This window comes from Merops nubicus, unplaced genomic scaffold (assembly GCF_000691845.1).
Source record: "Merops nubicus isolate BGI_N331 unplaced genomic scaffold, ASM69184v1 scaffold10321, whole genome shotgun sequence".
Lineage (NCBI taxonomy): Eukaryota > Metazoa > Chordata > Aves > Coraciiformes > Meropidae > Merops > Merops nubicus.
In genome coordinates this window covers 12,089-38,507 of record NW_008590267.1, presented here as the reverse complement: position 1 = coordinate 38,507, position 26,419 = coordinate 12,089, and the positions used below count along the sequence as shown (strand labels likewise).

Sequence of the window (26,419 nt, the reverse complement as noted above, 5' to 3'; positions counted from 1 at the left end):
CATCTTAAGGCATGTTACTTAAACATGATGATTGTAATTTTTGCAGGTTTCTGTAGCTGCATCAAGTGCTGGAAGAAGATCTCCAGCTGTAATTGTAGTGCGTTTGTCTCCTCCTCAAACTGTTCATGCCCAGGGTGTCATGCAAGCCAAACAGCTCTCAGTCATTCAGTCACCACATATGCAAGCTGTTCAGGTTAGCTCTTTTATTGTTACATTTTCATGACTGTTTGGTGCCTCATAACTCTTCTCACCCAGCCTCATCATCAGTTTCTCTTCATTCCTACCAGTGTTGCAAGATGTACTCTTCTGGTGCGGGAAGTGGGGAGGGGGGAAAGGTGGCAAACTGCCCAGCAGCAGCAGCAGCTCCACAGGCATTGTGTAGCGAGTCCTTGATGCTTCCTGTTTAGCTTTAAGATATTGTGTCTTGGAACCCTGAACTTAGGCAACAGCAAGTTTATGTAATACCGTGACCATGCGTTGGTTTATCTTGCCGTTCTTCTGTTTTGTTGAATTCTATTAACAAAAATGTTTTAGTAAGACTCTGAAGGCATAAATTTGCGAGTATCTCACACGGTATTTTTGGAGAGCATTTGTATGTAACGGAAGTAAACATATTATAGTCAAATGATTCCTTGTCGTTTTTAGAAGACCCTGTTAGAACATCTGGTCTTGTTTTTTGTGGTTGTGGATATGTAAAGACTAAAAATAAGGACAGCCTCAAACATTTATTTTGCAAATCTTCACGTTTAAAATTTCTGATGTTGGAGAACAGGGATCTGTGCAAAATGATCAAGTTTTCAGAGCTTTTAAATAGTGAGAAAGACTACAGAGAATGAACTTGCAGTGTTTGGAAAATTACTTGGCCTCCCATTGGTGTTTTTCTTGTAGCTGGGAATGCCTTTGCTCTAGATTTCTTAAAATCTGTTTCTGAAATTGGTATCTCTGGTAAGAGTGGGTAATACCTGTTATGTGTGAACTGTTTTACCTGCAGTCATTGTGGCAGGTTTGGGAAAAGTTGTGTTGTCAGTCTTCTTGAGAAGCCACCTTTAATGTTTGAGATTTCTTAGTATTTTTCAGGTACAATAAATGAAAAGGCAGATGTGGTTCACTAAGCCAGTCTCCACTGGGGGGTCCTAGTGAGCTGGATGTTTGCAAATGTGACACCAATCTACAAGATGGGCAGAAGGAGGATCCAGTGAAATACAGATCTGTCAGTCTGATGTCAGTGTCAGGAAAGGTTATGGAGCAGATCATCTTGAGTGCCATTATACACCGTGTACATGACACCGAGGTGTTGAGGCCCAGTCAGCATGGGTTCATGAAAGGCAGATCCTGCTTGCTGGATCCTTCTATGACAGGGTTAGTGGATGAGGGAAAGGCTGTGGATGTTGTTTACCTGGGTATCAGTAAAGTCTTCGACACAGTGTCCCACAGTGTTCTCATGAAAAAACCTGGCTGCTCAGACTTGGACAGGCATATGCTCTGCTGGGCAAAACACTGACTGGGTGGCCAGGCCCAAAGAGTGGTGGTGAATGGAGCTAAATCCAGCTGATGGCTTGTCACAAGTGGTGTTTGCCAGGGCCCAGTATTGGGGCCATTTCTGTTTAACATCTTTATCAATGATCTTGGTGAGGAGATAGAGTGCATCTTCAGTAAGTTTGCAGACACACTAAGTTGGGCAGAAGTGTTGATCTGCTTGAGGATAGGGAGGCTCTACAGGGTGACCTGCACAGACTGGATTGATGGGCCTAGGCCACCTGTATGAGTTTCAACAAGGCCATGTGCAGGGTCTTGCACTTGGGCCACAACAGCCCCATGCAGTGCTACAGGCCTGGGGAAGAGTGGCTGGAAAGCTGCCCAGCAGAAAGGGACCTGGGGATGCTGCTTGACAACCAGCTAAATATGAGTCAGCAGTGTGCCCAGGTGGCCAAGAAGGCCAATGGCATCCTGGCTTGAATCAGAAATAGTGTGACCAGCAGGACTAGGGAAGTGACTCAGCACTGGTGAGGCCACACCTTGAGTACTGTGTTGCGTTTTGGGTGCCTCACTACAAGAAGGACATCAGGGTGCTGGAGTGCGTCCAGAGAAGGGAAATGAAGCTGGTGAAAAGTCTAGAAAACAAGTTGTATGAGGAGTGGCTGAGGGAGCTGGGGTTGTTTGACCTGGAGAAAAGGAGGCTGAGAGGGCACCTTATCATTCTTTACAGCTACCTCAAAGGAGGCTGTAGTGAGGTGGGAGTGGTCGCTTCTCCCAAGTAACAAGCGATAGGGCAAGAAGAAATGGGTTCAAGCTGTACCAGAGGAGGTTTAGGTTGGATATTAGGAAAAATGTCTTCACCACAAGGGTTGTCAAGCACTGGATCAGGCTGCCTGGGGTGGCGGTTGAATCACTATCCCTGGATGTGTTTAAAAGTCATGTAGATATGGTGCTTAGGGACGTGGTTTAGCAGCGGACTTGGTGGAGTTATGGTTGGACTTGGTGATCTTAAAGGTCTTTTCCAACCTAAAAGACTCTATGGTTCTATGGAGAGTAAAACCTTGGCCAAATACTGACTATTTTATTTGTAAGCAGTAAGTGCAGGTGATGTGACCTGGTAAGGTTTTGAAATTCTAAATCACTGTTGAAATGGATGCAGTAGATGTCAAGTGCCTTGAGTTTGGTCAAACTTGAGGTCAAACCAGACTATCCAAAATAAATAATTTTTCAGTGAGATTTGTTCAAACTGTAATTTCCCAGAACGAACTGTATCACGTAAGCATAGTACAGGCATTCTCAGTTTCTGCCATTGCTTTTCTTCAAGTTGGTGTAGTCAGGACATATATGCAAAAACAGAGGACTTGCTGCAAAGCTCAGGAGGAAGTATTTGTCTGGAATCGTTTGCCAGTTGCTGCTGTGTCCTCTTAGGGGAGCAGAAGCCAATTATTTGCTGTATTGAGTGAACTCTGGCTGTCTTTCCTTTCCCAAAGAAGTAGAGACAGGAAAGCTGTGTCCTGATTAACACTGACTAGTTAGTTCTGGGGTTTTGCTTTGATTTCATTTGAGCATGCTACTGGCAAATAAGATGACTCTACAAGAAGGGCTTGAAGATGCTGTAAAAGACTCCGTTACAGAGATTGTTCAGCCCTTCTGTGATCCTCTTAAGTGCTTTATTTTGCCACCTGGTGTTTCCTCCAGATCACTTGGCTTTAACTTGATATCCTATCTCCGCCAGACGGTGGAGAACTTAGGAAATTGTATCAGTTAAATTTTTTTTTTTTTAAAAAAAAAAAAAAGGTATGCTGAAGGTTGACATTAAAGCTTGCATGACCTATCCCTCAGACACCTGCAGCTTTAAATTGGAAGGTGTTCAAATTTTTTTCTGGTAACGCTGTTTCTTTTTGGATGGAAAATAATGCTTATCTGTATCATGTTACCTACTGTTTTGTTAATATTGTTTTATTTGTAGGAAGGTTTGAAATTCAGATTATTTGACTGTTCTACTTGCTTCCTTCTGTAATGTGCTGGGTATTGGCAAACTGACGTGTACTTGAAGTTAAATGTGTTCGAATGCGGAGCAGTGTGATAAAGTTGAAGTCTGAATGAGGTCCAGGAAAAAATGACAATGGTTTCCATTGGTTAATGTTGTGAACCTGTTAACCATTAAATTCATCTTTTTGTCTTGACAAAAGTTAGAACTTTTGAAATTTCCCTTAGAAAATGTCTTTTTCCACATTAAAATGCTTAAATTATCTTGTGATGTCCTTACCTTCTTCCCAAAGTACGACTGCTCCTGACTTCTTCAGCCATTTTCACAAACTAGGGGTGGCTGTTGGTAACACTTCATGGATTGGGAAGGTTGAAAGGCACTAAGGTCTTGTTTCCTGCTGTTTGTCCTGGGACAAACAGGTTTTTTGTTGTTTTTTTTCTTTCCCTTTCACCCCCTACAGAATGAGAGTTCTGCTTTGAGATAGGATGCCCAGGCTCTCAGCTATGTAATACTGTCTTAGTTCTGAAGGTTTATGCCAGACCCCTGAAGGTCAATCCACAGGCAGATTGCTGTAGGGCACTGGAGAGCAATGTCTTTTTGAAGATCTGTTTGCAGGTCAGCGTTGATCCATCCTACAAAAGGATGAATACAAATTTCTTGAGGCTTTTGTCTCTGCTAGTCAGCTCTGAAGTCTGGTTTGGAGCCATCCGTCTGTGGCCATGCTGAAGCACCTCATTATTTCTGTGTGGACTTTTTTATTTAGCTAGGCAGATACAAAGTTTTACTGACATTTCCTACGTGTTACTCAGCAAAATGAGGCTCCATCAAAGATTTTTACATTGAACTGGAATGTAATAAAATAAGCAAGTGAAGAGTCAATTTTGTTCTTTAATAGCCTGTAGGTTTTTTTCAAGGTGTAGTTTTATAGATTTGAGTTGGAGTGACCCAGACCCATAAATTTCCAGAACTTTCCAGCAGTCATTTTTTACTGGGGTCAGGCAGGTTTTGTTTCTTGCACCGAGCACTCAGGCCTGGCAGCTGCATTAGTTATAGTGCTCTTTGTCTTCCCAAGCTCCAGGGAAGCCTCCACTACACCTAGGTCAAACCCTTGGGCCTTCTAGTCACTTAACTCATTTGTTCCATGTTAGCTTAACACAGTGCTTAAATAGGGAACTGCAGTCTTTTCTGTCTTTGTGTGAAAAGGTCATTTTCCACACTGACTGCACTGCACCATTTCAGTTTGGAAATCTTACAGACCAATAGTTCTAAGTAGTTAAATGAATCAAGAAAAAAGGGTATTTTCCTTGTTCAGCAATCACTTTCGGTTCTGTGTAATAAGATAGTTGCTGGTAAAGTGTGTGATTCAGCTCCAGGCCTTAATGTCATCTTGGATAATTTGAGAGAAAAAGACCCTGTGAAAATATTGCTAATAAAGGTCTCAGAAAATAAGACATTGTGGACTTGTCATGGTTTTCTAAAACTCACACAATATTGCTAAGCAATGTATTTGTATTTATGAATGTGGGTTGATAAGTGTAGTAGATGTGTGTATTTAAATAAACTTATTTTCTAAATAGCTTTGGTGTGGTTGTGAAAAGGCTTTTGTATTGTACCGTGTTATTTAAGATGCAGTATTCTACATTTTAAAAGTTTAATTTCATTTTAAAAGCTAATTAAATTGTATAATATTTTTATATTTAAAGAAATCTTCTGTCTTTGGTACTTCTTGTAGGTCACATTCTCAAAAAAGTAACTTGGATTATTTTGACTGGGAAGATGTCATCTACATGGCTATGTTATGTGTTCCTAACCTCGTAATTTGTGATTTGCTTTGGAAAAAGTAGTCCAAGACTACATGATTAGTGATACATAAGTGCACAGGATTCCTGTATAGAAACGTGGAAGAATTTTTTTAAAGTAATCTTTTAGTCTGTTATCTTCTTTTTTTAATGAAGTTACGAATTTCAGAAAATTTGCTATTACAGGTAGCATCGATTGTAGATGAATCTCCTGAACCAGAAGTGATAAGCGAGTCTCAAAAACGTAGGGAAATACTTTCAAGAAGGCCTTCGTACCGGTAAGAACTTTTTATTTTGGCTTTGCTGGTTTTTAAAGGCAGCTTATATAGTACAGCAAAACTGTCTGATAAAAGCCAGTGACTTAGTTTTCTCATGGATATGGAATTTCGTATATATAAATTTTTCTACATTCTTTTTTAGAAAAATTTTGAATGAACTCTCATCAGATGCTCCTGCAGTACCAAGGATTGAAGAAGAAGAAAAGTCAGAAGATGAAGGAGCACCCTCTGGAGTGTCGGCGATGGCCGTGCCAACCAGCCTGTACCATAGTAACACGGGGCAATACAGTATGTTTGCAAAGACACTGCCTGGTGTCACAGAACGTACATAGCAACAGCTTCATTTCTAGGAGTTCCAAAATGGAGTAGAGGTGTTGGATTTTGGTGAAGAATGACAACTTCTATATTTCTAAATATTTTCAATTTTTATCTTTAATTTTTCCTAATATGGGCATAGACTATAATATAATCTATATATTATATATTAATATAGTCTATAGACTTTGAGTGTGTTTCTTGTAATGTGTCTCGGTTGCTAGATTTAGTCCTTCTAGAACTCCTGTGTGTGAAAAATTTTGGAGGTGAAGGTCAGGTGAGATGAAAAATGTTGACACTTCTATGTGAATGGTCAATGTTATAAATCATTGCATTTTCAGTTTACTGTGATTTGCTTTGTATTACTGCTGTTCATTACATGAAATGACAATTAGCGAGTTAGACTCTTATTTTTAGTGTAAGTTTGGAGGATTAGATTACTTAACTTTGAATTTTCTTTCTTAAAAGAGCTATGTCTCTTCCTCTCCTACTCTGAAGTATGAACACTCTAACTGCAGAATTAACCTAAATTGTGGTGTTCAAGATTTGATCCTTCATCCAAATGCAAGTTAAAAGTTAGATTCACAGTTCTGTTCTATATTTTTTTGATTTTTTTTTTTGTCTTTTTTATTCCAGCATTTATGTTAAAAATCTTGCATAACTTGCTCTCCATGACTACTTTGGGCTTACTTATGTATCAGCTAAAGGGATAACTTTCTAATAACTCTTTTTTCAATTGTGTATTGGATAAAGCTTCACTCCTACAGTTTGAGCTTTTTTTTTTCCATGTCTTTTTGTGTGTAGGCACAATTAAATGCAGGTATTTTTCCTTTGATATAATAACAGGAAAGCAACAAAAGAAATGTTGTGGTTTTTTTTTTTTCTTGAAACAAGAGTACACAGGAAGTCTATTAAAACATTGCAATGGCACATGAAAGAGGATAGAATGGCTCTCTAATTGTATTCTAGTCACCTTCAGAACTCTTCAGTTATTTTTAATTTATGTAAGTAAAGTAATTATCAATTCTGAGAAACCAGAACTTGCTTATAGTATTATCTACCCGTTCAGCATAGCAAGTAATTTTGCTTGGGCTCCTAAGCTACTTTTCTTACCCTGTCTGTAAAGTGTAGACATAAATAAATGTCTGCTTCATGATGTGCAGCATCTGAAGTGCTCTTTTCTGTGGACTTGTGGTCATGCTAAATTACAGTTATCCAGTGCAGAGTCTGGCAGGTGTTCTTGACCAAATTAAATTATTTTCTTCAATTTTTGAATTGCATTTTTTGTTTGTGTTAGGCTTAGTTTCAAAACAACAACAACAAATTGCTGTTTCCGTGAAGTGCTGTAGTGTCTGTACTATGTTCTAATGAGCTTTCAAACTTTTAGGATTTCTGAGAAATTATGAGTTTAGCTTTCTCAGTTGTAGATTCCTCCAGGAAAATAGAGCTGTACTTTTACCAGCAATGTGTTGCAGGAGGTGATTCTTAATTTAGGATGTTTTAATTGGAACAGAACTATAAATCATATACTAACAGGAAAGTCACTTCCAAAGAATAATGAAATTCAGTTTTTGCTTTCTTGTTCAATCAAATGTTTATTTCTGAAAATTAAAGCAACAGAAAGGATCACGAACAATGTGTTTCACTTAACAGAGTCCACAAAAAAATTAATTAAATCTCATTTATCTTAATTTAAACTTGGCTTTTGTAAGAGCCAAGTATAGAAGATTCCTGTTTTATGCTGCTTTTTCTTTAAGTTATAGTCATAACCTCAAACATGTGCTGTATATTTCAGGAAATTTAACTTGTTAAATTGGTTCTCAGGGATAATGAGGCATTGCTTCAGGATACAATGTTAGTCTTCATGGACTCTGCTGATTCTGGCTCAAAAACTTTGTTTTGAGAGCTTTGTCTTCCTGGAAGTGGTTTTTCTTACCCAATTTATTAGTTCATTAATATGATTCTTTTGTTTCAGTGAAGTCTCTGTGTTCAGAGACTTGGTTAGGTTAATTATGGTTAGGAAAAATTGGTACCAAGTGGTAGCAAGGATGGTCATCCCCTTGTAGTAGAGGGAGTCTTAATTTGGAATTTACCAAAGAGAGGTGGACTGTGTACTTCTAATCCTTACTTGTATGAAGCACAGTTCTTCAGCATTTTTGAGTAGCTGTCCTCTTGGCTGCCTGTGGTGCTCAGGAACTGGTGTTAGCTAAAGCTGGGAACACTTGTGTGGGAATACAGCATCTCCTGTGCTCATTTCAGTCTGGATCCATGCTACATGTATCTGTTTTATCTGTATGTCTCTTGTCAGTCATGCTCTGCTTCTGCTTATCATTATTGTATCTGAGTATTCTTTTCCTGGCCAGCTTTCGTTCCGTGAGTTCTCTTGTACGAGCATCCATCAGCTTATCCATTAAGGTTGTACAGTGTCCATGGCAATGAAGAACTGGTCTGGCAGTGTCACTACAGCCATCTGTACCATGCCTTGGCTTAAAACAGTTGCCTTATGTTTGCTGATTCCTTATTTTCCCTACTGTTCTTTCTATTCCTGCATAGGAAAGGCAGTTTAGTAGAAAAGATAATTTTGATTGTATATCGGTGTCTGGATGTCCGAGATTTTTGGAATAATTTAGTAAGTAAATTTTTCTGAAAAACAATATTTTTTTTTCTCTATTAGGAGCAGCAATAGTGGTTCTTTGCTTACCAAAACGGTGTGTTGCCATGGTTTCCAAATATCTTTCTCTTCAGAGCTTCTTGGCTTTGGCTTATGGAAGTAAATAGACTGACAAGCATGACCAGCTAGACAAAATGTCTTTCCCAGTTACCTCCATCAACATATGTGTTATCTTGCTGCAGGGGGAATGAATGGTTTTACATAGGGCAGTGTCTTGTGTATGAGCCTTGTAGCCTGCTCTGACCACACATCTACTCTGTTGGCTGTGGTTCTTTTGTGTTGGTTGTTGAACCCTGAAAAAATAAATTGTTTTGCCTCACCAGTGGTTATGGTCTAACCATGCAAGAGTTGAGTTGTTCAGCTGGAGGGTGTGAGTCAACTGCAGACCCCCTGCTCTGCTTTTGCCTACTTGTGCGTATCATTATATTCTGTCTGAGAAAATGCAGGGGATGTGAAAATTACTAGTTCTTTTGCCATCTGTCTGGGTTGCTTGCTGTCTTAGGAAAGTTTTTTAACAGTTGGAGAATTAAAAAGTCTTTTCAGAAAGACCAACTTCAGTTAGTTTTTCCAGTTCTGGAAGGGAGGGAAAGATCTGATTTCTCTGGATTAGAGCTGTTGGTCATACTTGGAGAATGGTATTAATATCATCTTCAGTCCTGGCTAGAAGAGATGATGCCACCTACAGTGATCCACCTACAAGATGTACAGCTCCAGGGACTGTCCAGGAAAGTACTGTACTCTTCATAGAAGGCCCCGTTTCCAGTAGTACTCCAGCACAACAAAAGTCTTGCAGTGGTTAAGATCAGGATGTGAACGGGGTGTGGGCGGTGTGTTGTTCTGGTACCAGAGCAGGGAGCAATCCTGTAAGGGAGGCAGTTACTGGAGTTAATCCACTCTTGTTTAGAAAAGTGCTGGGTTGTGATCTGAATGAATAATTGCAGGATGACTGTGACATAATTGTTTTACTCAGGCTCACTGTGGAGCCAAGAAGTTTGTATGATTCTGTGCTGATGTTTTACTGTTCAGGAACCCAAACTGTGGTTTTTTTATGTGGTATGATGCTGTGATGGTGTAGTGATACCATTTTTGGTGCTAACTCTGTGAGAGCTGGGATTCAGCTGTGTATAACTTCTCTGGGAGGTAGAGGTGGCAAGTCCTGCTGGGAAGCTTGTGCACTTCTGGGAGCCTGCTCTTGCCCTGAATCTCATGAGGAACAGAGGGCGCAAAGATTTATTCTTCTTGCTTCTCTCTCTTCTGCCCTGCCCCCAAATAGGGCACTTTCTGTTTTGGAGGCCAGACTGAAAAAGCATTTTGCTCATTGTTGTTTGTGTGTGGTGGTTCCTCCCACCCCCCCTTAATGCCTTATGGAGCCTGTGTGCAGCACCCAGCTGGTTCCTACATGACATGTTCCCCATTCTGAGGGTAGGACTGAAGGTCTATACTGAACCCTATTCCAACATTGCAAATAAGGCTCTGTGCTTCATTCAGTATGAGAGGAATTCCCTGTTTTCCTCAAAAGGAAGCTAATTTAGCTGCTAGGACTTGACATGATTGGTAAATGACTCTATTACTCTCCCAAAAAATTAGCTGAGCTTCTAGGAGATAGTTACGATTGCCTACTTTACTGGTAACAGTTTACTAATCAACGGTTGGTATTTCAGTGCTCTTTGAAATGTTATTATCTGATGTTGCACATTGAAGATAACCTACTGTTGTCAAAAGAGAACATTTGAAATCACTACCTCCAGAACTCAAACGGGTCTCTACAAATCATGTCTTCAGATAACCAGGCATGAACCTTCAGGAATGTCATCAAATACAGTGAAATCAGGGGGGTTGGCAATCCTGAATCCGTATATTGTATGCATATGATTTTTGTACCGTCTCAGAGCACTTTAAATACAATGATGATGGTTGTAGTTTAAATGTCTTTTGGGGGAGGAAGAAGTTTGTTACTTCTTGGGAATAGGGTTCTCATCTAAAAGTTCCAGGATTATTTTAATTAATGTTAGAGACATGGATTTAATGGATGGACTACTTGTTGGGTAAGGTGTTGGCTGGATGATCACACTTAAAGAGTTGCAGTCAATGGCTCATTGTCTGAGTGGAGACCAGTGACGAGTGGTGTCCCTCAGGGGTCCGTATTGAGGCCAGTATTTAACATTTAACATTTTTGTTGGTGACATGGACAATGGGATTGAGTGCACCCTCAGCGAGTTTGCTGATGACACCAAGCTGTCATCAGCTTGATGACATGTTAGAGGAAGGGGATGCCATCCAGAGAGACATTGACAGGCTTGAGAAGTAGGCCTGTATGAACCTCATGAAGCTCAACAAGGCCAAGTGCAAGGTCCTGGACCTGGGTCAGGGCAATCCCAAGCACAAATATAGGCTGGGCAGTGAGTGGATTGAGAGCAGCCCTGTGGAGAAGGACTTGGGGGTGCTGGTGTGTGAAAAACTGAACATGAGCAGGCAATGTGTGTCTGCAGCCCAGAAAGCCGATCACGTCCTGGGCTGTATCAAAAGATCTGTGCCCAGCAGGTCGAGGGAGGTGATTCTGCTCTGGTGTGAGACCCTGCCTGGAGTACTGCATCCAGCTCTGGAGCCCCCACTGTAAGAAGAATGTGGACCTGTTGGAGTGGATCCAGAGGAGGGCCACAAAGACGAACACCGCTGTACTGCGGTGGGCAGGGCCCCTGGCCCTCCAGCCTCCTCACGCTTCCCCCAGTAAAACCACATTTGCTACTTGCTTAGAGCACATCGGGTTGTTTTAACCTTCATGCTCCTGATGTGTTTAATGGACTAGAACACTCCTCGCTTTCTGTGTTCTCTGCTGTCCTAGACGTAGGGTCTGCCCACAGCCCAGGTGTTGCAATTCTGCAACTTTATTCTTCTCATCAACAACTGAGTCTGCTAAAAATTCCACTGAACTTACAAAATCTCAAACATTACTTTAGTTTCTTGCTTCTCTAGGAGAGTACTATGACAGAACTAAAGAGGAAGGAACTACATATATGTAGTAAGACCATCTCTGGCATCTATATTCTGATCTGGCATTCAAGGTCAGGCTTGATGGGGCTCTGAGCAACGTGATCTAGTTGGGGATGTCTCTGCCTACAGCACGGGGGTTGGACTAGATGGCCTTTTGAGGTCCGTTCCAACTCAAAGCATTTTATGATTCTATGAACAGGGGCCTGGAACACCTCTCCTGTGAGGGCAGGCTGAGAAAGTTGGGGTTGTTCATCCTGGAGAAGAGAAGGCTCCAGGCAGACCATACAGCAGCCATCCAGGATTTAAAGGGGGCCGACAGGAAAGTTGGGGAGGGACTCTTTTATTACAGAGTATAGTGATTTAGGTAGTGTAGGTTTTAAACTAAAAGAGGGTTGGATGTAGATTAGATTTTAGGAAGAAATTCTTTACTGTGAAGGTGGTGAGGCACTAGAAGAGGTTGCCCAGAGAAGTTGTGGATGCCCCCTCCCTGGAAGTGTTCAAGGCCAGGCTGGATGGGGCTTTGAGCAGTCTTATCTAGTGGGAGGTGTCCCTGCCCATGGCAGAGGGATTGGAACTAGATGATCTTTAAGGTCCCTTCCAGTCCAAATCATTCCATGATTCTGCAGTGTTTCTGCTCTTAACCAAGACAATGGTAATTTCCAAAGGAATATACAATTAATAACCTTTATAGGGAATTTTTTTTCAAGTATTTAATTAGGATGAGCAACACAATATGATTTTTTTTTTTTTTAATGGGGAAAGCATATTTGTATTTTTCGTATTGCTGATTACATGGCAGGGGAAAAAACCCTTTGTTCTGATTCTTGTTTTACATAATTATAAAAATCTTTAAAACGTTGTACAATTTGAATAAATGTTGTTGAGCAAAACTTTCTCACACACTTGAGGAAAGCAGTGTGTTGGAAGATGTGTTTTTCCTTTATCTAGATGTTCTGGTGGTTGTTCTGTGGGAGTCGATAAATGCAGCTTTTTTTTTTTAATATCATTTTTGCATTAGTGTTTAAAGCAGCAATGATTCTTTATGGCTAGGAGCTAGTATTTTTTCTTTTTTTTTCTTATATTAAAACTTTTAGGAGAGTTAATATTTCTAGAAGCACAGCGATAAAAACGTATGGAATGCTGCTTTTTATCTGCTATACACATGGCAGGTACTACACAAGATGCTTTATATTTGTGGAATTCAGTGTTAACATTATATGTGCTTTATTGTACAATTTATCTATTAGCAAGGAGAGGACCAGGAGTCCTGTCAGACAATGTTTAGTTTAAAAAGGGAGATTTGCTTTTTGGCATATATCATATCTCTTTCTGTTGCCTAACTTTTCTTTTTCTTTTTATATTTAGTTACTATAACACAAAGCGGTGGAATCCAGATTTCTAATCCTGCCTCTGATGGTGCCCATGGACTACAGACATTAACAGTGACAAATTCAGGAGCTCCTCAGCCAGGTGCTACCATTGTACAATACACAGGACAATCACCTGAGGGCACACAACGGTTTTTGGTTCCCGGAAGCCAAGTTGTTGTTCAAGGTATATTTTTAGTCTACTGGATTTTATTTTTTTCTTATAAAACAAATTTCCTAAAAGGCATTTTATTTTGTTTTGACATTGTTACACTAAAAAATGAAGTTAAATATTAATTCATTCAATGAATGAATAGTTATGAATAACAAGATGAGAGATTTTTAGGAGGAAACTCGGTTTCTCTGCTCAGTAAAGCAGCTACTTCTTTTGATTTAAAAAAGTTATGAGCCGGAAGTAGCAGTATAAAATCATTGAATAGAATAGTTTAGGCTGGAAAAGACCTTTAAGATCAAGTTCAACCGTAAAATCACTATCTGCTTTGAATTCTCTTGTCCAACCTTTGAGACACCTTTAATTACAATAAAGGTGCTGTTACAGATTGAAATGAGATCCTAATAGTGCATCTCTTTTAATATATGAAACTAATTTGTTGTTTTCAGATAATCAGTCCTTCTAAAACACAAGTTCTGAAGTTCTTTAGATATGTTTAGGGCAGAATTTCCTTGCAACTTAGGACTATCATAGCTATTGGAAAGATCCTTTACTGAAGTTAGGTTTCTCACAGAAGAGCACTTTGTAAGTCCTACAAAATGCACACGTGAACTGAACTGTGAATAGCGAGTTCTTGAAACCTGTTGTAATTTATGCAGGGTTTTATTTTCCTTTGTGTGTTCCCAGCCTTCTGGAAATGCTGAGGGAGATTGATAACCGAAAGTATCATGGATTCATATTGATACAAGGGGAAGTAGGGTTTGGATTAGGGTTATGCTGAGGAAAATGTTTGAAAATGGGGAAGAGATTTCTGTATGGAGACATTAAATTAATGGTTGCCGTGAAGGACATATGGAATTTATTTTCTCCCTTCAAAAAAAAAAAAAAAGAAGGGTACAGAGAAATAGGGAGGGAGGGCTTTATAAATATGCCAAAACAGCTCTCTGAAATGAACCATGGGAAGAGCTAGGAAGACTTGAAATATGTATTCATGGAGTGGATGAGAGTCATTGACACATGTAGATACAGCTACCTGAGACAGTTGAAGTCCAGACTGAGGTGCTTTTTTTCTACCTAATAGGGATGTTTGAAATAAAGTCTGTCTTTAAGAGGCTGTTTCTCTCCCTTTGCTGTAAAGCAAGCCAAAGATGTAAATAAAGCTAATAGCTTGTATATATCTGAACTTGTTGAGACAATGCTTAAATAATGATACCAAATTTGAGTTCTTCCATGGCTGCTGGTTAATTTCTTGGTGAAATAAATTATCCTCCCAGGACTTTTCAGAAGCATTTCAAGGAAGCTTGTAAGCTGTAGTTCTAAGGCTATAATATGGAAAACCCTTAGCCAAAATGTTAGTCTTCATCATGAAGAGGGTACTGTTATAAATCCCCATATAAATGTTATGAATACATTCTTAGCAAAGCCTTAATACCCAAATCTGGTTAACCTCCAAACAAATTTTGCACTCTGGTAGCGTGTTTTTTCTGAGTATGAGTCTGTTTTCTGTACATGTGTGTACACATCCCTGAAATTAGAGAACTTCTCTGTCTCTCCATGAAGAAGCACAGGACTTAGGGGTTTTATCTGGCAGTGCTTCATTCTATGGGAATTTCTTTTGACTGGCCATCTTTTACAGACTTTTTTGTCATGGAGTTACAGAATCACAGAATCGCTATGGTTGGAAAGGGCTTCTAAGATCTAGAGTCCAACCACCATCTAACTCTATCAGGCCACTCTTACATTGTATCCCTGAGCACCCCATCTAGACAGCTTTTAAATATATCCAAGGATGGTGATTCAACCACTTCCCTGGGAAGCTTGTTCCGGTGTTTGATCACCCTTTCAGTGAAGAAGTTTTTCCTAATGTCTAACCTAAACCTCCCCTGGTGTAGGTTAATACCATTTCCTCTTGTCCTGTCAGGTGCAGCATGTAAGAGGAGGCCAACACCTGCCTCCCTGCAGCCTCCTTTCAGGTAGCTGTAGAGAGCGGTAAGGTCTCCCCTCAGCCTCCTCTTCGTCAGGTGAAACAACCCCGGTTCCCTCAGCTGCTCCTCGTAAGGCTTATCCTCAAGACCCTTTGACAGCTTTGTTGCCTGTCTTTGTACCCTCTCTAGAACCTCAGTGTCCTTCTTGTGCTGTAGTGCCCAAAACTAAACACAGTACTCAAGGTGCAGCCTGAGCAGTGCTGAGTACAGTGGGACAGTCACTTCTCCAGTCCTGCTGAGTACACTATTCCTAATACAAGCCAGGATGCTGCTGGCCTTTTGGCCACCTGGGCACACCGCTGGCTCATGTTCAGCCAACTGTCTGTCAGCACCCCCAGGTCCCTTTCTGCCCAGCAGCTTTCCAACCACTCCTCCACAAGTCTATAGCTGTGCATGGGGTTAACATAGATAACATAGCATGGGGTTAACTGGATAATATAGAGAGCAAAATGCAAAGGGAATAGATAAGTGAGCATGAACTCGGAGACGATGGGAAGATAAAAAGGTTTCAACTTTATTATCCACACTGTTGGTACTTTTAAAAAATTCTTTAATAAAAAGAGTATGAAAACACTTGATGTTATACAGATCTCTTTATAATAATAATTGCATATCGTCAACAAGCCTGAGTTATTCAGGATGGAGTGAGACAATGGAATTAGTTGGATGTACAAATCTCTAATACATCCTACTGCAGATCATCCTCCCTATGCTGGAAAGTCTATAGGAATGTAGTTCATAAACATTTGTAATTTATGTACACTTTGTAGCTGACTGCCTAATATCGTGAGAACACAGATTATTAATACTGGAAAACAACATTCTGCTTAGTAATCTTTCCACTAATATATATTTGTATAATTAAATTTTATTTGTAAAAATCATAGAAGTAAAAGAAAGGAGAAAAAAAAAAAACAAAACAACCTGTCAGTCCTATAAGTCCAAACAACCTACCTGATCCTAGTCCTGTAATTCCTTCAGAATTTTTCAGATCACTTATATATATTTTTATTTTTTATAAAAAATTTGTTGATGAATCTCATGTAATAGTGGATGGCATCACATAAACACAGTGCTTGTTATTTTCTGATAGAGAAAAAGGATTAGTATAAAAGTGCCAAAGGTGTTGATTCAACTTGAGTAATATTTACCACAAGTTTACATTCACAGGCAAAATAAGAGGCAGTTCTGAGGTCCTGATGGTTTCCTAATACAAGCTAAGGGGTTTCTTGCTTAGTTGAAGCAAAAGCAAGTGTTTCATTATTAGTGAAAATGAGTATAGAAAAGCTTTGTCAAGTATCATTCTGTTGGGATCTGTGTGTGTTCTCATAATATGGTCGGTGACAGGAACAGTGGCATTTGGGATCTGCGGCTTGAATTTCTTGTGTGTTTCAGTTCTGGTCTTCTGTTCATGTGATCCTGAAGTGGTCCTGTAATCACAGGGCACTCTTTTTGCATTGCTGCTGCTTCCATTATTGCTGTTGTGGGCATAGTTTCACAGTTGACAAATTACCAGTCTGACGTTGTTTATTACAGAGAAAGGCCTTAGAAGTTTTCCATACCCTAAGTACATACAGGTGCCTGGACTGTTGTTTTGAAACTAAATCTGTTTAAATTGATATAAATAAGGAATAAGTCTGTTAGAAATGAGGTTTTTTAGTTTTAGTTTGTTTTTTTTTGTTTTTTTTTTGTTTTTTTTTTTAATTATTATTAATTTTTAAAACTGTCACCTAGATCTCTTGGACTTATTTTGGAAAAGGAAGGGCAGACTTTAACCAGTTACTGCTCTGGCTGTTACAGCATCTGAAATCACTAGCCTTAGATTGACTGACTTTGTTGTGCTTTCTTCAGTCTTTTCTGAAGCTTTTAACTGAAATTAAATGAGTGGGTTGTGGGTTCCTCCCCAACATGTCCCCCCTGCCAAGCAGGGAACTTTAGCATTTCACTTTGTTAGAGCTTACTAAGCTTTCCTGTCCTGCATGTCTGTCCAACAGAGTTCTCTGCCTTTTAGTGGAACTGCTCCAATCAAAACAATTGCACATCTTTTTAAAATTTCCCTGTTTTCTATCCAGTTCTGACTTTATCAGTCAGATTCATTCATGAATTCCAGAGCGCTGTTTTAATTTCTGTCAGTCGGTGCTGTGAATTTTCAGGTCTTACTTTAGCTTTGTGGTGGGTGCTTTCTGTAGCTTTATGAATAATTCAGGGCAAAGAACAAAGTGAGGCTTAGATAAATATGGACGAGGAAGAAGAAAAAATAAAGGCTTACTGGCAAAGGACTTCTCTGGGCTGCACTTTCAGTGAGCTGTTCCAGTGACAGAGCATATTAATGACAGTGGTAAGCAAGTGAGGTCACTGTGATGTCAGTGCTCTTGCTTGTAATCCTGCACATGCTTGCTAGTTTGGAACAGTGCACGCTGAGCTCTGGTAGAGGAACAGCAGAGTCGTGTGTGGAGAAGCTGATCATGGCTGTAACAGGAGATGAAACAGGTAAAATTTTTGTTATCCTTTTGCATATTTTTGGATGTCTAAGCAGTGCTTAGTATTTGTGAAATTTTCTTTTGAACCTGTTGCTGTAACTCTTTCTGCATTCAAAACTGGCACAAACAGCTTCTGGTTCTATCTAGTCAGTGTAGCATTTCAGGGCAATTTTAACAGCTTCATTTGGGGGAAGAAATATCACTGTAAGTGCATGAGTTCTGGCACAGATTGATTCACTAGTCTTTACTATTCAATGCAGGATTTGGCTGAAAAATCCACCACTCTTAAATTCTTCTTTATTGTGGAGAGAGTCAAAAAATGTTACTATGTTTATATTTTTTATTTTTGTAAAAATGACTGCTTTTTTGTTTAGCAATAAACATTTCAGATTTGATAGCTAAAATAGGCTTAAGCAGAGCTGTACGAGGAAGGTGCGTGTTGTTTGGGTATTGTAAATGAACCCTAATCTTTCTTTCATTATTGAAGAAAATACCAAATGCCAACAAATTTGAGCGAGCAGTAATTGTAAGTATTGTAATGCCTGCTTGTTTTCTCCTTCACTGTTAAAATGGTCTGTTCCTCAGCTAATTGAGTTCAAAAGGCTGACGTCATTAGATTTCCTGGAATCGTGTTGCAGTAGGGAACTGGAAAAGTTAAACTCCAAACAAGATACAGATTGACGTCAACTCCAAGTCATGCTGCGATTTAGTCAGTTCCTTTCTGCTTCGTCAGTTGCCTGGGGCAGCTCTGTGCTGTTAACCAGTTCCCAGCCGGCACCCACGGGTGTGCTGCTGCTTCAGCCTCCTACAGAGGGTTTCATTAATCCAAAGATAAGTATCTTCTTCAAGTCGATGGTTTGGTTTTTGAATTATTTTTTTTAATGCTCAAAGGGGTACTGATTCATGCCTTGTTTAGCCTGTTTAGTGGTGAAGCTAAAAACCCTTTGATAATCTCGAGCCATGCTGATGACTCACAGAAGGGGAGAACAGACACTAATACATGGCATACATCAGGCTCCTCTTCTGGGTGCTCACTGAAAGAACTGAAGTGCAGGGATGCTCTCTAGTGTTCAGCAAGTTACTTTTCCCAAGAGCCTGCTAATACAAGGTAGTTGATCTTTTTCTTAAATTTTTTTTTATATTTTTTTTTTCTTCTCAAAGCTTAGTTTGCACTAGTTGTACTCTTTTCATGTGATTTAGGTTTTTTTGTTGTTTGTTTGTCTTCCTGTTAATAATTGTAAGTCTCAACTCAAAGCTTCAGGTTTTCAGTGACTTTACTTCTTTGCAATTTTAAAGAGAGAGGGGGGAAAAAAAAAAGAAAAAAGATGGCCTGGGGCAAGATGTTGGGGAATTGCACGATCTCCAGGTCTGGTGTTTTGTTAGCAGTCTCAGTCCTAGGTCTGGTGCGTTAAGAATGGCTTTAAAGCTCCACGGGGTCTTATTGGGAATGGCCACAGAGGTTTTTCAGTCTGGTAGAAGGTGTGGAGGATTTTTGTCTTGGATGCTGAAATGGAAGGTGCCCTTCTCTCTAATATGTAGCTGTATTACTAGACTTAAACTATGATTTTTTTTTTTCCAAGGTTGTTTTATCCCATGTGCTTAAAGCCTAAGTGTTTTTTTTGAGGAAACAGTATTTTATTGTAACTTTATGAGTTATACAAAAAAATTTTGCAGACTTTGCAATAATGTATCATAAACCATGTATTACTGCACAACTAAAAGATACTTTGTCAATGCTATGCTTTTTTTTCCCCCCTGGGTTTGCAAGGTCTGCACCACCAAAATGCTTATTTGTTTCTGTTACCACGCTGGTAAGTTTATAAGTGAGCCAGCCTTTAGGCAGGGACAGACACTACTGAAACCTGGTCCAACTATCCAGGCAGCATGTTGTTAGTTAACAGTGGTGTTTGCTGATTCCAGCTGAGATAGGAACTCGCTTTTGTTAAGCCACATTGCAGGTACCTTATCAGAGTCCTCTTACCAACAGCAGCAGTAAATCCTGTTAGCTAACATCTGAGTGCAAGTCAAACAAAGACAGCAAAGTAGTTGGTCTTGCCAGGCTGAGGTGACCTGGGTTATGGGTCTTCCCCCATGACTTGATCTCAAAATGGCTCGCTGTGGCTTCTAATTCATTGTAGCTAATGCAAACTAAAGTGATAACATCTCTTTATACCTATGCTGAGAGCTAGAAAAAGGTAGCTCTCACTGTGGAGTCCATAAATTGTTGTGGTACAGCCAGCATAAAGGTGAGCCTGAAGAGTTCTGAAATTCCATTTTTATAAATAGTCAGGTGAAGTATTGGCCCATTGACATGACTGGGACTTCTAAGAGATATGGAGAACTTAAAGGGTTAAGTAATTCTCTTTCGGATGTACAAGAAGACCAAGCCTTGTGTTCATGATGGCTGCCTGTTAGTGCTCAAAGGGCTGTCCTGAGCCGATTTCTCTCTCCCTCCCCCATCCCCAGGGGATTATCCACCCTGGGTCAGTTCACTGGTCCAGTTCATCTTTAATTCCACAAACACTTTTACCCACAGGACCAAAAGTAGGGGGGGGAGGTGCAGAGTGTTTAAGCTGATAATGATTTCAGGACATGTCTGTAGAATTGTAATCTAAACACAGCGTGATCCTGGTTTTTTTGGTATTTAATTAGTGAAGCACCTGCATTAACTTAACAGGAATAATAGTAATATTTTTACTAAGTTTGTTGGTTTTTTTTTTCCCCCTATAGTTGACTGCTGTCTCTTTCCTGCTTTGTCAGCCTCCCCAAAGTGTTTTTGTCTACATTTTATTTTTCCAAGTTGTTCCATTTTTGGCCGGGATAGAGTTAATTTTCTTCACAGTAGCTGGTACAGAGCTATGTTTTGGGTTTAGGATGAAAATAATGTTGATAACACACTGTTGGCTTACAAAAAGTCAAGTGCTTTTCAGCTACTCACCCCACGCCACCAGTGAGTAGGCTGGGGGTGCCTGGGAAGCTGGGAGGGACACAGTTGGGACAGCTGGCCCCAAGTGGCCAAAGGGAAGTTCCATACCATGTGATGTCATGCTCAGCATGTAAAGTAGGGGGATGGCTGCCTGGGGGGGCTGCTGCTGCCAGGGTGGGTGAGGGGGTGCCTGCTGCTCATGAACAGGCTGGGCTTTGCTTCCTTGTCGGTGGTGAGCAATTGCCTTTCATTTGCATCACTTGTTTGCCTTTGTTTTATTTTTCTCTTTTCTTGTTATTTTCCTTTTAATTATAGTTTGTTTATTATCGTTATATTTTAATTCAGTTATTAAACTGTTCTCATCTCAACCTATGAGTTCACTCACTTTTACCCTTCTGATTCTCTCCCCATCCTACTGGGGGAGGGTGAGGAGAGTGGGCGAGCAGCTGTACACTTAGTTGCTAGCTGGGGTTAAACTGCAGCACAAGTCAAGTTCTTCCATTGTTTGAATATTGCTTTAAAGAATTAAAGTGTAAATTAAGTATAATGTAACAGACACTGAAGTTTCATCTTTATATTCAATTGCTTTAATGACAAAATTTGAAATTCTGTTCTATGAAGATGTAAAATATTTATGGAAAGGTATAGGTAAATACTTGTCTGTAATTTGAATAGGGATACACTTGGTTGTTTTTTTCCTCTGTCAGACAAGACAGGAGTACTTTAGACTTTGGCTGTGTTTTAGTGTTGGGGTACATCATGTAGAAACAGAGCACTTCAGAAATACAGAAATGAGGTGAGACTATTGGAAAGGTACTGGCTCCAAATAACATGTCAGGTTTTGGATCTGCATTTAGCATGGAGAGAGCTCAAAGCTGGTAGGCTCAGGACCTGAATCTGAACTCTTGCACTCTGATTTACTGCGTAGCTACACCCTTTCCTGTGCGACCGCTACCTCCTCTTGCCCACTGTGCTGCAGCGTCCTATTTGTGGTCCTCTTCCTCAATAAACATACTCCTGTTCAACATGAGCACTTGTCTGTTCATTTTGGCAACAGTGGCTCTCACTGGTTTTCCAAGAGTTGCCAGACTTTTCTCCAAACAAGAAGAAAGACTTGACTTCTGAAGCAAGTTGACTCCTGAAGCCTCTGTTAGAGGACAGGGGTAGCATATAAACTTCAATGGCTGCAACAGCAGGACCATCTTTTCATGGGATTGTGCAAAGAGGAAATAAGTGTGGGCACTCTGTTTTTCAAACAGTTTTCCTCGTGTTGTCAGAAAAATAAATGTGGAAGCTTTCACAGGCTTCAGTTGGGCAAGCTAGTGTGGCCACATGCTAGAGCAATTTAGATAACATTTTACAGCGTGGAAATAAATGCTAATAAGATAACAAATATAGTTGGGACATGACAGGCTTGTGAAATATTTTATGAAGCAGAGATTCTGGATAACTCATCAGCAAAAATCTGTTCTTTTCAGAGAGACTTTTGCATGGTTCTTTTTTGCCATGAAGTGTTAAATGTGATTCTTTTGTACAGCTGCCACTGGAGACATGCCAGCTTACCAGATTCGGTCTCCCACTACTACGTTACCTCAAGGAGTGGTAATGGCAGCCTCACCAGGGGCTCTGCATAGCCCTCAGCAACTGGCAGAAGAGGCAACACGCAAGAGGGAGCTGAGACTTCTGAAAAATAGGTAAGACAATGTGACAATTAGTAGTCAGGGCTGTAAAAAAAAATCCCAAAACATTCTAATAAAGGTTTCTTCTTAAGGTCATGAGCATCGCCTGGGATTTATGGAGGGAAGGCAGGAAATTCTTGGTCAGTCATCCCATGTCCTTGTAGGATTGAGTATTGGCTGCTAACTCTGGAAAGTTAGAGTTGACCTTATCACCATGGATTTTTAGTTCTAAAATATTGTAGTAGTTCAGAAATCAGTATTGGCACTGTCCCTTTCTGATACTTTTTGTGATGATCTGGAAGTATACTTATTGCTGAATTCCTGCCCCCTCCTCCCCCAGGTGATAGTAAAATGACCAGTACGGGTTTGTTCCTTTTGAAACATCCTAGCAAAAAATCGGTTAGGAAAATTCCTGAGGACCTCATTAGCAGTTGTCCTTTAATGATGCTTTGAAGAGGACTTATTCTGGGATGGAATGATAATTATAGACTTTCCTGAACACTTGGCTATTGGGATAAGTTATTGTGCAGTGCCCCTGTCATTTAGTGAGGCCTATTGTGTGAGTGGGCTGTATGTTTTTTCATTAGTTGACATGGGCTTGACTGTATGCTGTAAATGCCTTTTTTTCTCTGTACATTCTTCTTGCTATGCTTAGGAGACTTTTTATTTTTTTAAACACATACTGCTGTCAGCGGTGATCAGTGGAAGAAACAGTCTGCTTTGCAGGTCTGCTCTGCAGATCTCTAATCCATTGGATAGTCGCTTGCCTTGTGATGGAATTAATGGCATTGCTTTGCTCTCATGCCTGCCTTCATTTTAAATTACAAGGATTGCTGTATTGTTGTGCCTCCTTTCATTTCTCCTCTCTTCATCTTTAAAACCAGTGTCTATGCTATCTCTCATATAACTTGCTGGAAAGTTACACTCTCACAACTTGACAGTGTGTCAGGTTCCAAGATATTAAAGGAGTGGACTCACAGTACTTCAAAAATTTCTTCTGGAATTGAGTGCTTGTTCAGTCACATGCTTCTGAAAGTACTACCCAGATTGTTTAGCTTCAGTCTAACAGAATTCTGAGCAGAGATGTGAGGATGACTCCAGACTGCTATTTCCAGCAACAAAACCCAGACACCAGGCTGAAATGTCTAGGTGGACAGTTCTAAACTGCTAATGAATTGTGTTTGTTTGGACTTAAATTTTACTGTTTGTAAAAAACCAACCAACCAACCAAAAAAAAGCAGGCTGTAAGCTTAGCATCAGTTTTTGTTTTTTTGTTTTTTTTTTTTCTGATGAGAGTAGTGTTCAGCTTGTATTTTCTGAAAGTAAATTCTTGGGGTTGTTTTTAAGGTTTTGCTTGCAAAATATAATATTCCTGATAAACACACTAAGTGGGATGTGACTGGAAGAAGTGCTGCTTTCAGCCTTAATATTTAGTACCGTTCCAGTCAATACGTTTTGTTTACTTGATTCTTTTTAGTTCCTCTCTGTATTAATTCCATCTTTGTATTTGTTGATGCTGAATTTGTTTCACTTTCTAGTTGTTTTGAGTTGTATTTTAACCATGTTATTGCTTATGGCTGTTACCTGCTGTTCTGTTTGTACAATCCAACAGTTGTTGCTGTTGGTGGTTTTGGTGGTGGTTGTTGTGGAACTCCAGGGTGTGCAGGTAATTTCATTTATCCAGTCTTTGCCATTTTGTTCCTGTAGTCATTTGCCTTGTATTGGTTCCAGGGAAGCTGCCAGAGAATGTCGCAGAAAGAAGAAAGAATATGTCAAATGTCTTGAAAATCGTGTGGCTGTGCTTGAAAACCAAAACAAGACTCTCATTGAGGAACTCAAGGCCCTCAAAGATCTTTATTGTCATAAAGCAGAATAACTGTCTTTCATTTGGACCTCGTTTATTATGAACTTTAATCAAGGCATGAGAGGAAGCAATTCTACAGATTGCCATATGAACTTGAGAAAGAGACACTTGAGGCCCTTGTGGAACCCAGTTTTGCTTAGTGTTTTCAGACTGATTTGGGAGAGATTCCAAAATTTGGAATTCTGTCATAGTCTCCATACTCTGCTGAGCTTTCTAATGGCATGCAAATGGCTTCTTTGTTTGCACTTTTTACTTCTGCTTTTTGCAGGGAAGCTGCTAAAGAATGTCGACGTCGGAAGAAAGAATACATAAAATGTCTGGAGAGTCGTGTTGCAGTGCTAGAAGTTCAGAACAAGAAACTTATAGAGGAGCTTGAAACCCTAAAAGACATTTGCTCTTCCAAAACAGATTAGTAAAAATATTTATTTTACTGTGAACTGACTAAAATGCGTCCAGTTGCTTTATAAGGCAATACGTAGCCAACATGAATTATGGCTTTCTCTTTGCGTCATTTATATTATATTCCAACTCCTAACATTCCTGAAATGCTTTCCTGCTTCATGTCAATTCATAGCTCTAATTTCAGGTTTTTCATGCTGCTCCCTTCCATGTCCCAAGGAGCCAAATGTTAAAAAAATGTATCAAAGTAAAAAAACCCCTATAATTTCTAAGACCTATTTCTTTGCCATATATTTACATACTACTTTTTACATGGTGAGTGTCCTGCACCTATAAAATATTTTACAGTTGTTTTAGATGAATCGTAAAGATAATGCATCCAGTAGTACAAGAAAATCAAACAATCCAAGGTATCTCAGGAAAGAGTTTATAAAAGAATGTTATGATTACACATATGTACTAGCATACTAGCCTACAGATGATTTTATGGCATATTTTTATATTAGTTGCTTTGTGGAAAAAAGTATTGTATTGCTGTCACTGAGTGCCATGGTTAAAGATAGTTTTTAATAGAACCATGTTGTTTAATCTGTGTAGTGTCTGATTTCTTTTAAAAACCTGATTATTTGAGATGCATTGAAATCCGTGAGTATCTGGAAGAGGACAAAGGAAAAGAGAGTACCTAAGCTCGTGAGGTGACTCTAAGTATTTTGTAAGTACCTGAAAGAAGCTGTCTGTTATATGGCTGTTATTTACTTAAATTTTCTGCAGTCTGTTGAGTATTTGCTTTATTAGAGGTCTGTCTATCAAAATTCAATTTTGCACCCTGAATGCATTGTGTTCTAGATGCTGGACAGTTGTAGACAGTTGACAGTGAAGGCTGATGGAGTAGCTCTTCTCACAGTCTCTGCCAAGTACAGAGAGGAGGTAAAGGTGACTTAAAGAAGGAGGCTTTCCAATAAACAGTAACTAGCTGCTGATTCACAGTGCTCCGGAATAGCCCATAGGCGAGAGCTGAAGATTTTTCAAGTAAACCCATGCTTAGAACAGATTACAGTTCTGGTAAATGCAGTATGTGCCAACTTTCCACTGTGCTTTGAAAGAAAATAGTGCTTATGCAAAATTGCTTCTGGGTATTTCTTTAATTCAGGAATGATCTAATTGTTTGTTGGCTAGTACAGTCTAAGAGCAGAGTATTTGGGAGCTTTGCTGGAACAAGCAGCACCATTGCCTTACTGGTGTTGTAGGAAGAAAGGCTTAGTTCCTACTTTACTGGAGGGAGTGTGTGTGTGTGTGTATGTGTGTGGAGCCGGGGAGGGATGGAGTCATGCCACTACTGAAGTCATTGAGACATCTTCTTTTAATTTAAAATGAAATCTTATTTAACCTAATCTTCTCTCTGACACTGTTGGGGTGTATGTGTATCTTTTTTTAAAAATGGTTTCCTTTTAGCTTTCCCAAATTACTTGAAATACACAAGATAACTCTCTAATCTTCTCAAAAACCCTCTAGGTACATGAGAACATTAGTAAGAAGAGATATGATCTTTCACTTCCTGCAGCCACATCAGTTGATTTAAAAAGGAAACGGCCTACCTTTTGGGCCCAGAGGCTCTGCTACAGGTCTGGCACACAAGTAAAGTACACTTTGAAATATCTGTTTCACTGTGAAAATGCATCTGAAGTGCTGAAGTCAGCAGAATTCAAAGGTTCTGTTAAAGTTGGGCAGGATGAGTACAGTCTGCAAATCCATATTGCAGCCTCTAGACTGCAATAAGTGTCCAGAAAATTGTTTCTTGTGGCTCTATCAATAGAATCTGTTTTCTGTTACAGGTAGGCATTGCTCCTGACTCAAGGGATTTGGAAACTTCAGTGGAAAGAAACTTGAGTGCATGGTGGATGTCTTTCCAGTAAAAACGTCTCTTATTTTTATCTTCCCAATAGTATCTGGTACTAACTGTTGCTATAAATGTGATAAGAATCATTGTTTGTTTCACATCTGTGTACTCTACAGTCATCTCTTTGCTA

At 39.7% G+C, this 26,419-nt stretch overlaps 1 protein-coding gene across 5 annotated transcripts; it reads left to right on the top strand.

Moving 5' to 3' along the window:
* The first annotated feature begins 5,449 nt into the window (after nt 1-5,449).
* CREM (cAMP responsive element modulator) lies at nt 5,450-24,977 on the top strand. 5 transcript variants are annotated; one of them, XM_008949865.1, is made up of 5 exons: nt 5,450-5,543; nt 5,686-5,831; nt 12,886-13,074; nt 21,988-22,144; nt 23,861-24,977. In XM_008949865.1, the coding sequence occupies exons 2-5, from the start codon at nt 5,786-5,788 to the stop codon at nt 24,003-24,005; spliced, it is 537 nt and encodes a 178-aa protein (XP_008948113.1). In that variant the 5' UTR covers nt 5,450-5,543; nt 5,686-5,785; the 3' UTR covers nt 24,006-24,977. The 5 variants fall into 5 exon arrangements, with proteins under 5 accessions (XP_008948113.1, XP_008948117.1, XP_008948116.1 ...); XM_008949867.1 differs by lacking the exons at nt 5,450-5,543; nt 5,686-5,831; nt 12,886-13,074 and adding exons at nt 17,510-17,545; nt 21,264-21,288 and having other exon boundaries at nt 24,262-24,977; XM_008949866.1 differs by lacking the exons at nt 5,450-5,543; nt 5,686-5,831; nt 12,886-13,074 and adding exons at nt 17,510-17,545; nt 21,264-21,288 and having other exon boundaries at nt 23,861-24,664.
* The last annotated feature ends 1,442 nt before the right edge of the window (nt 24,978-26,419 follow it).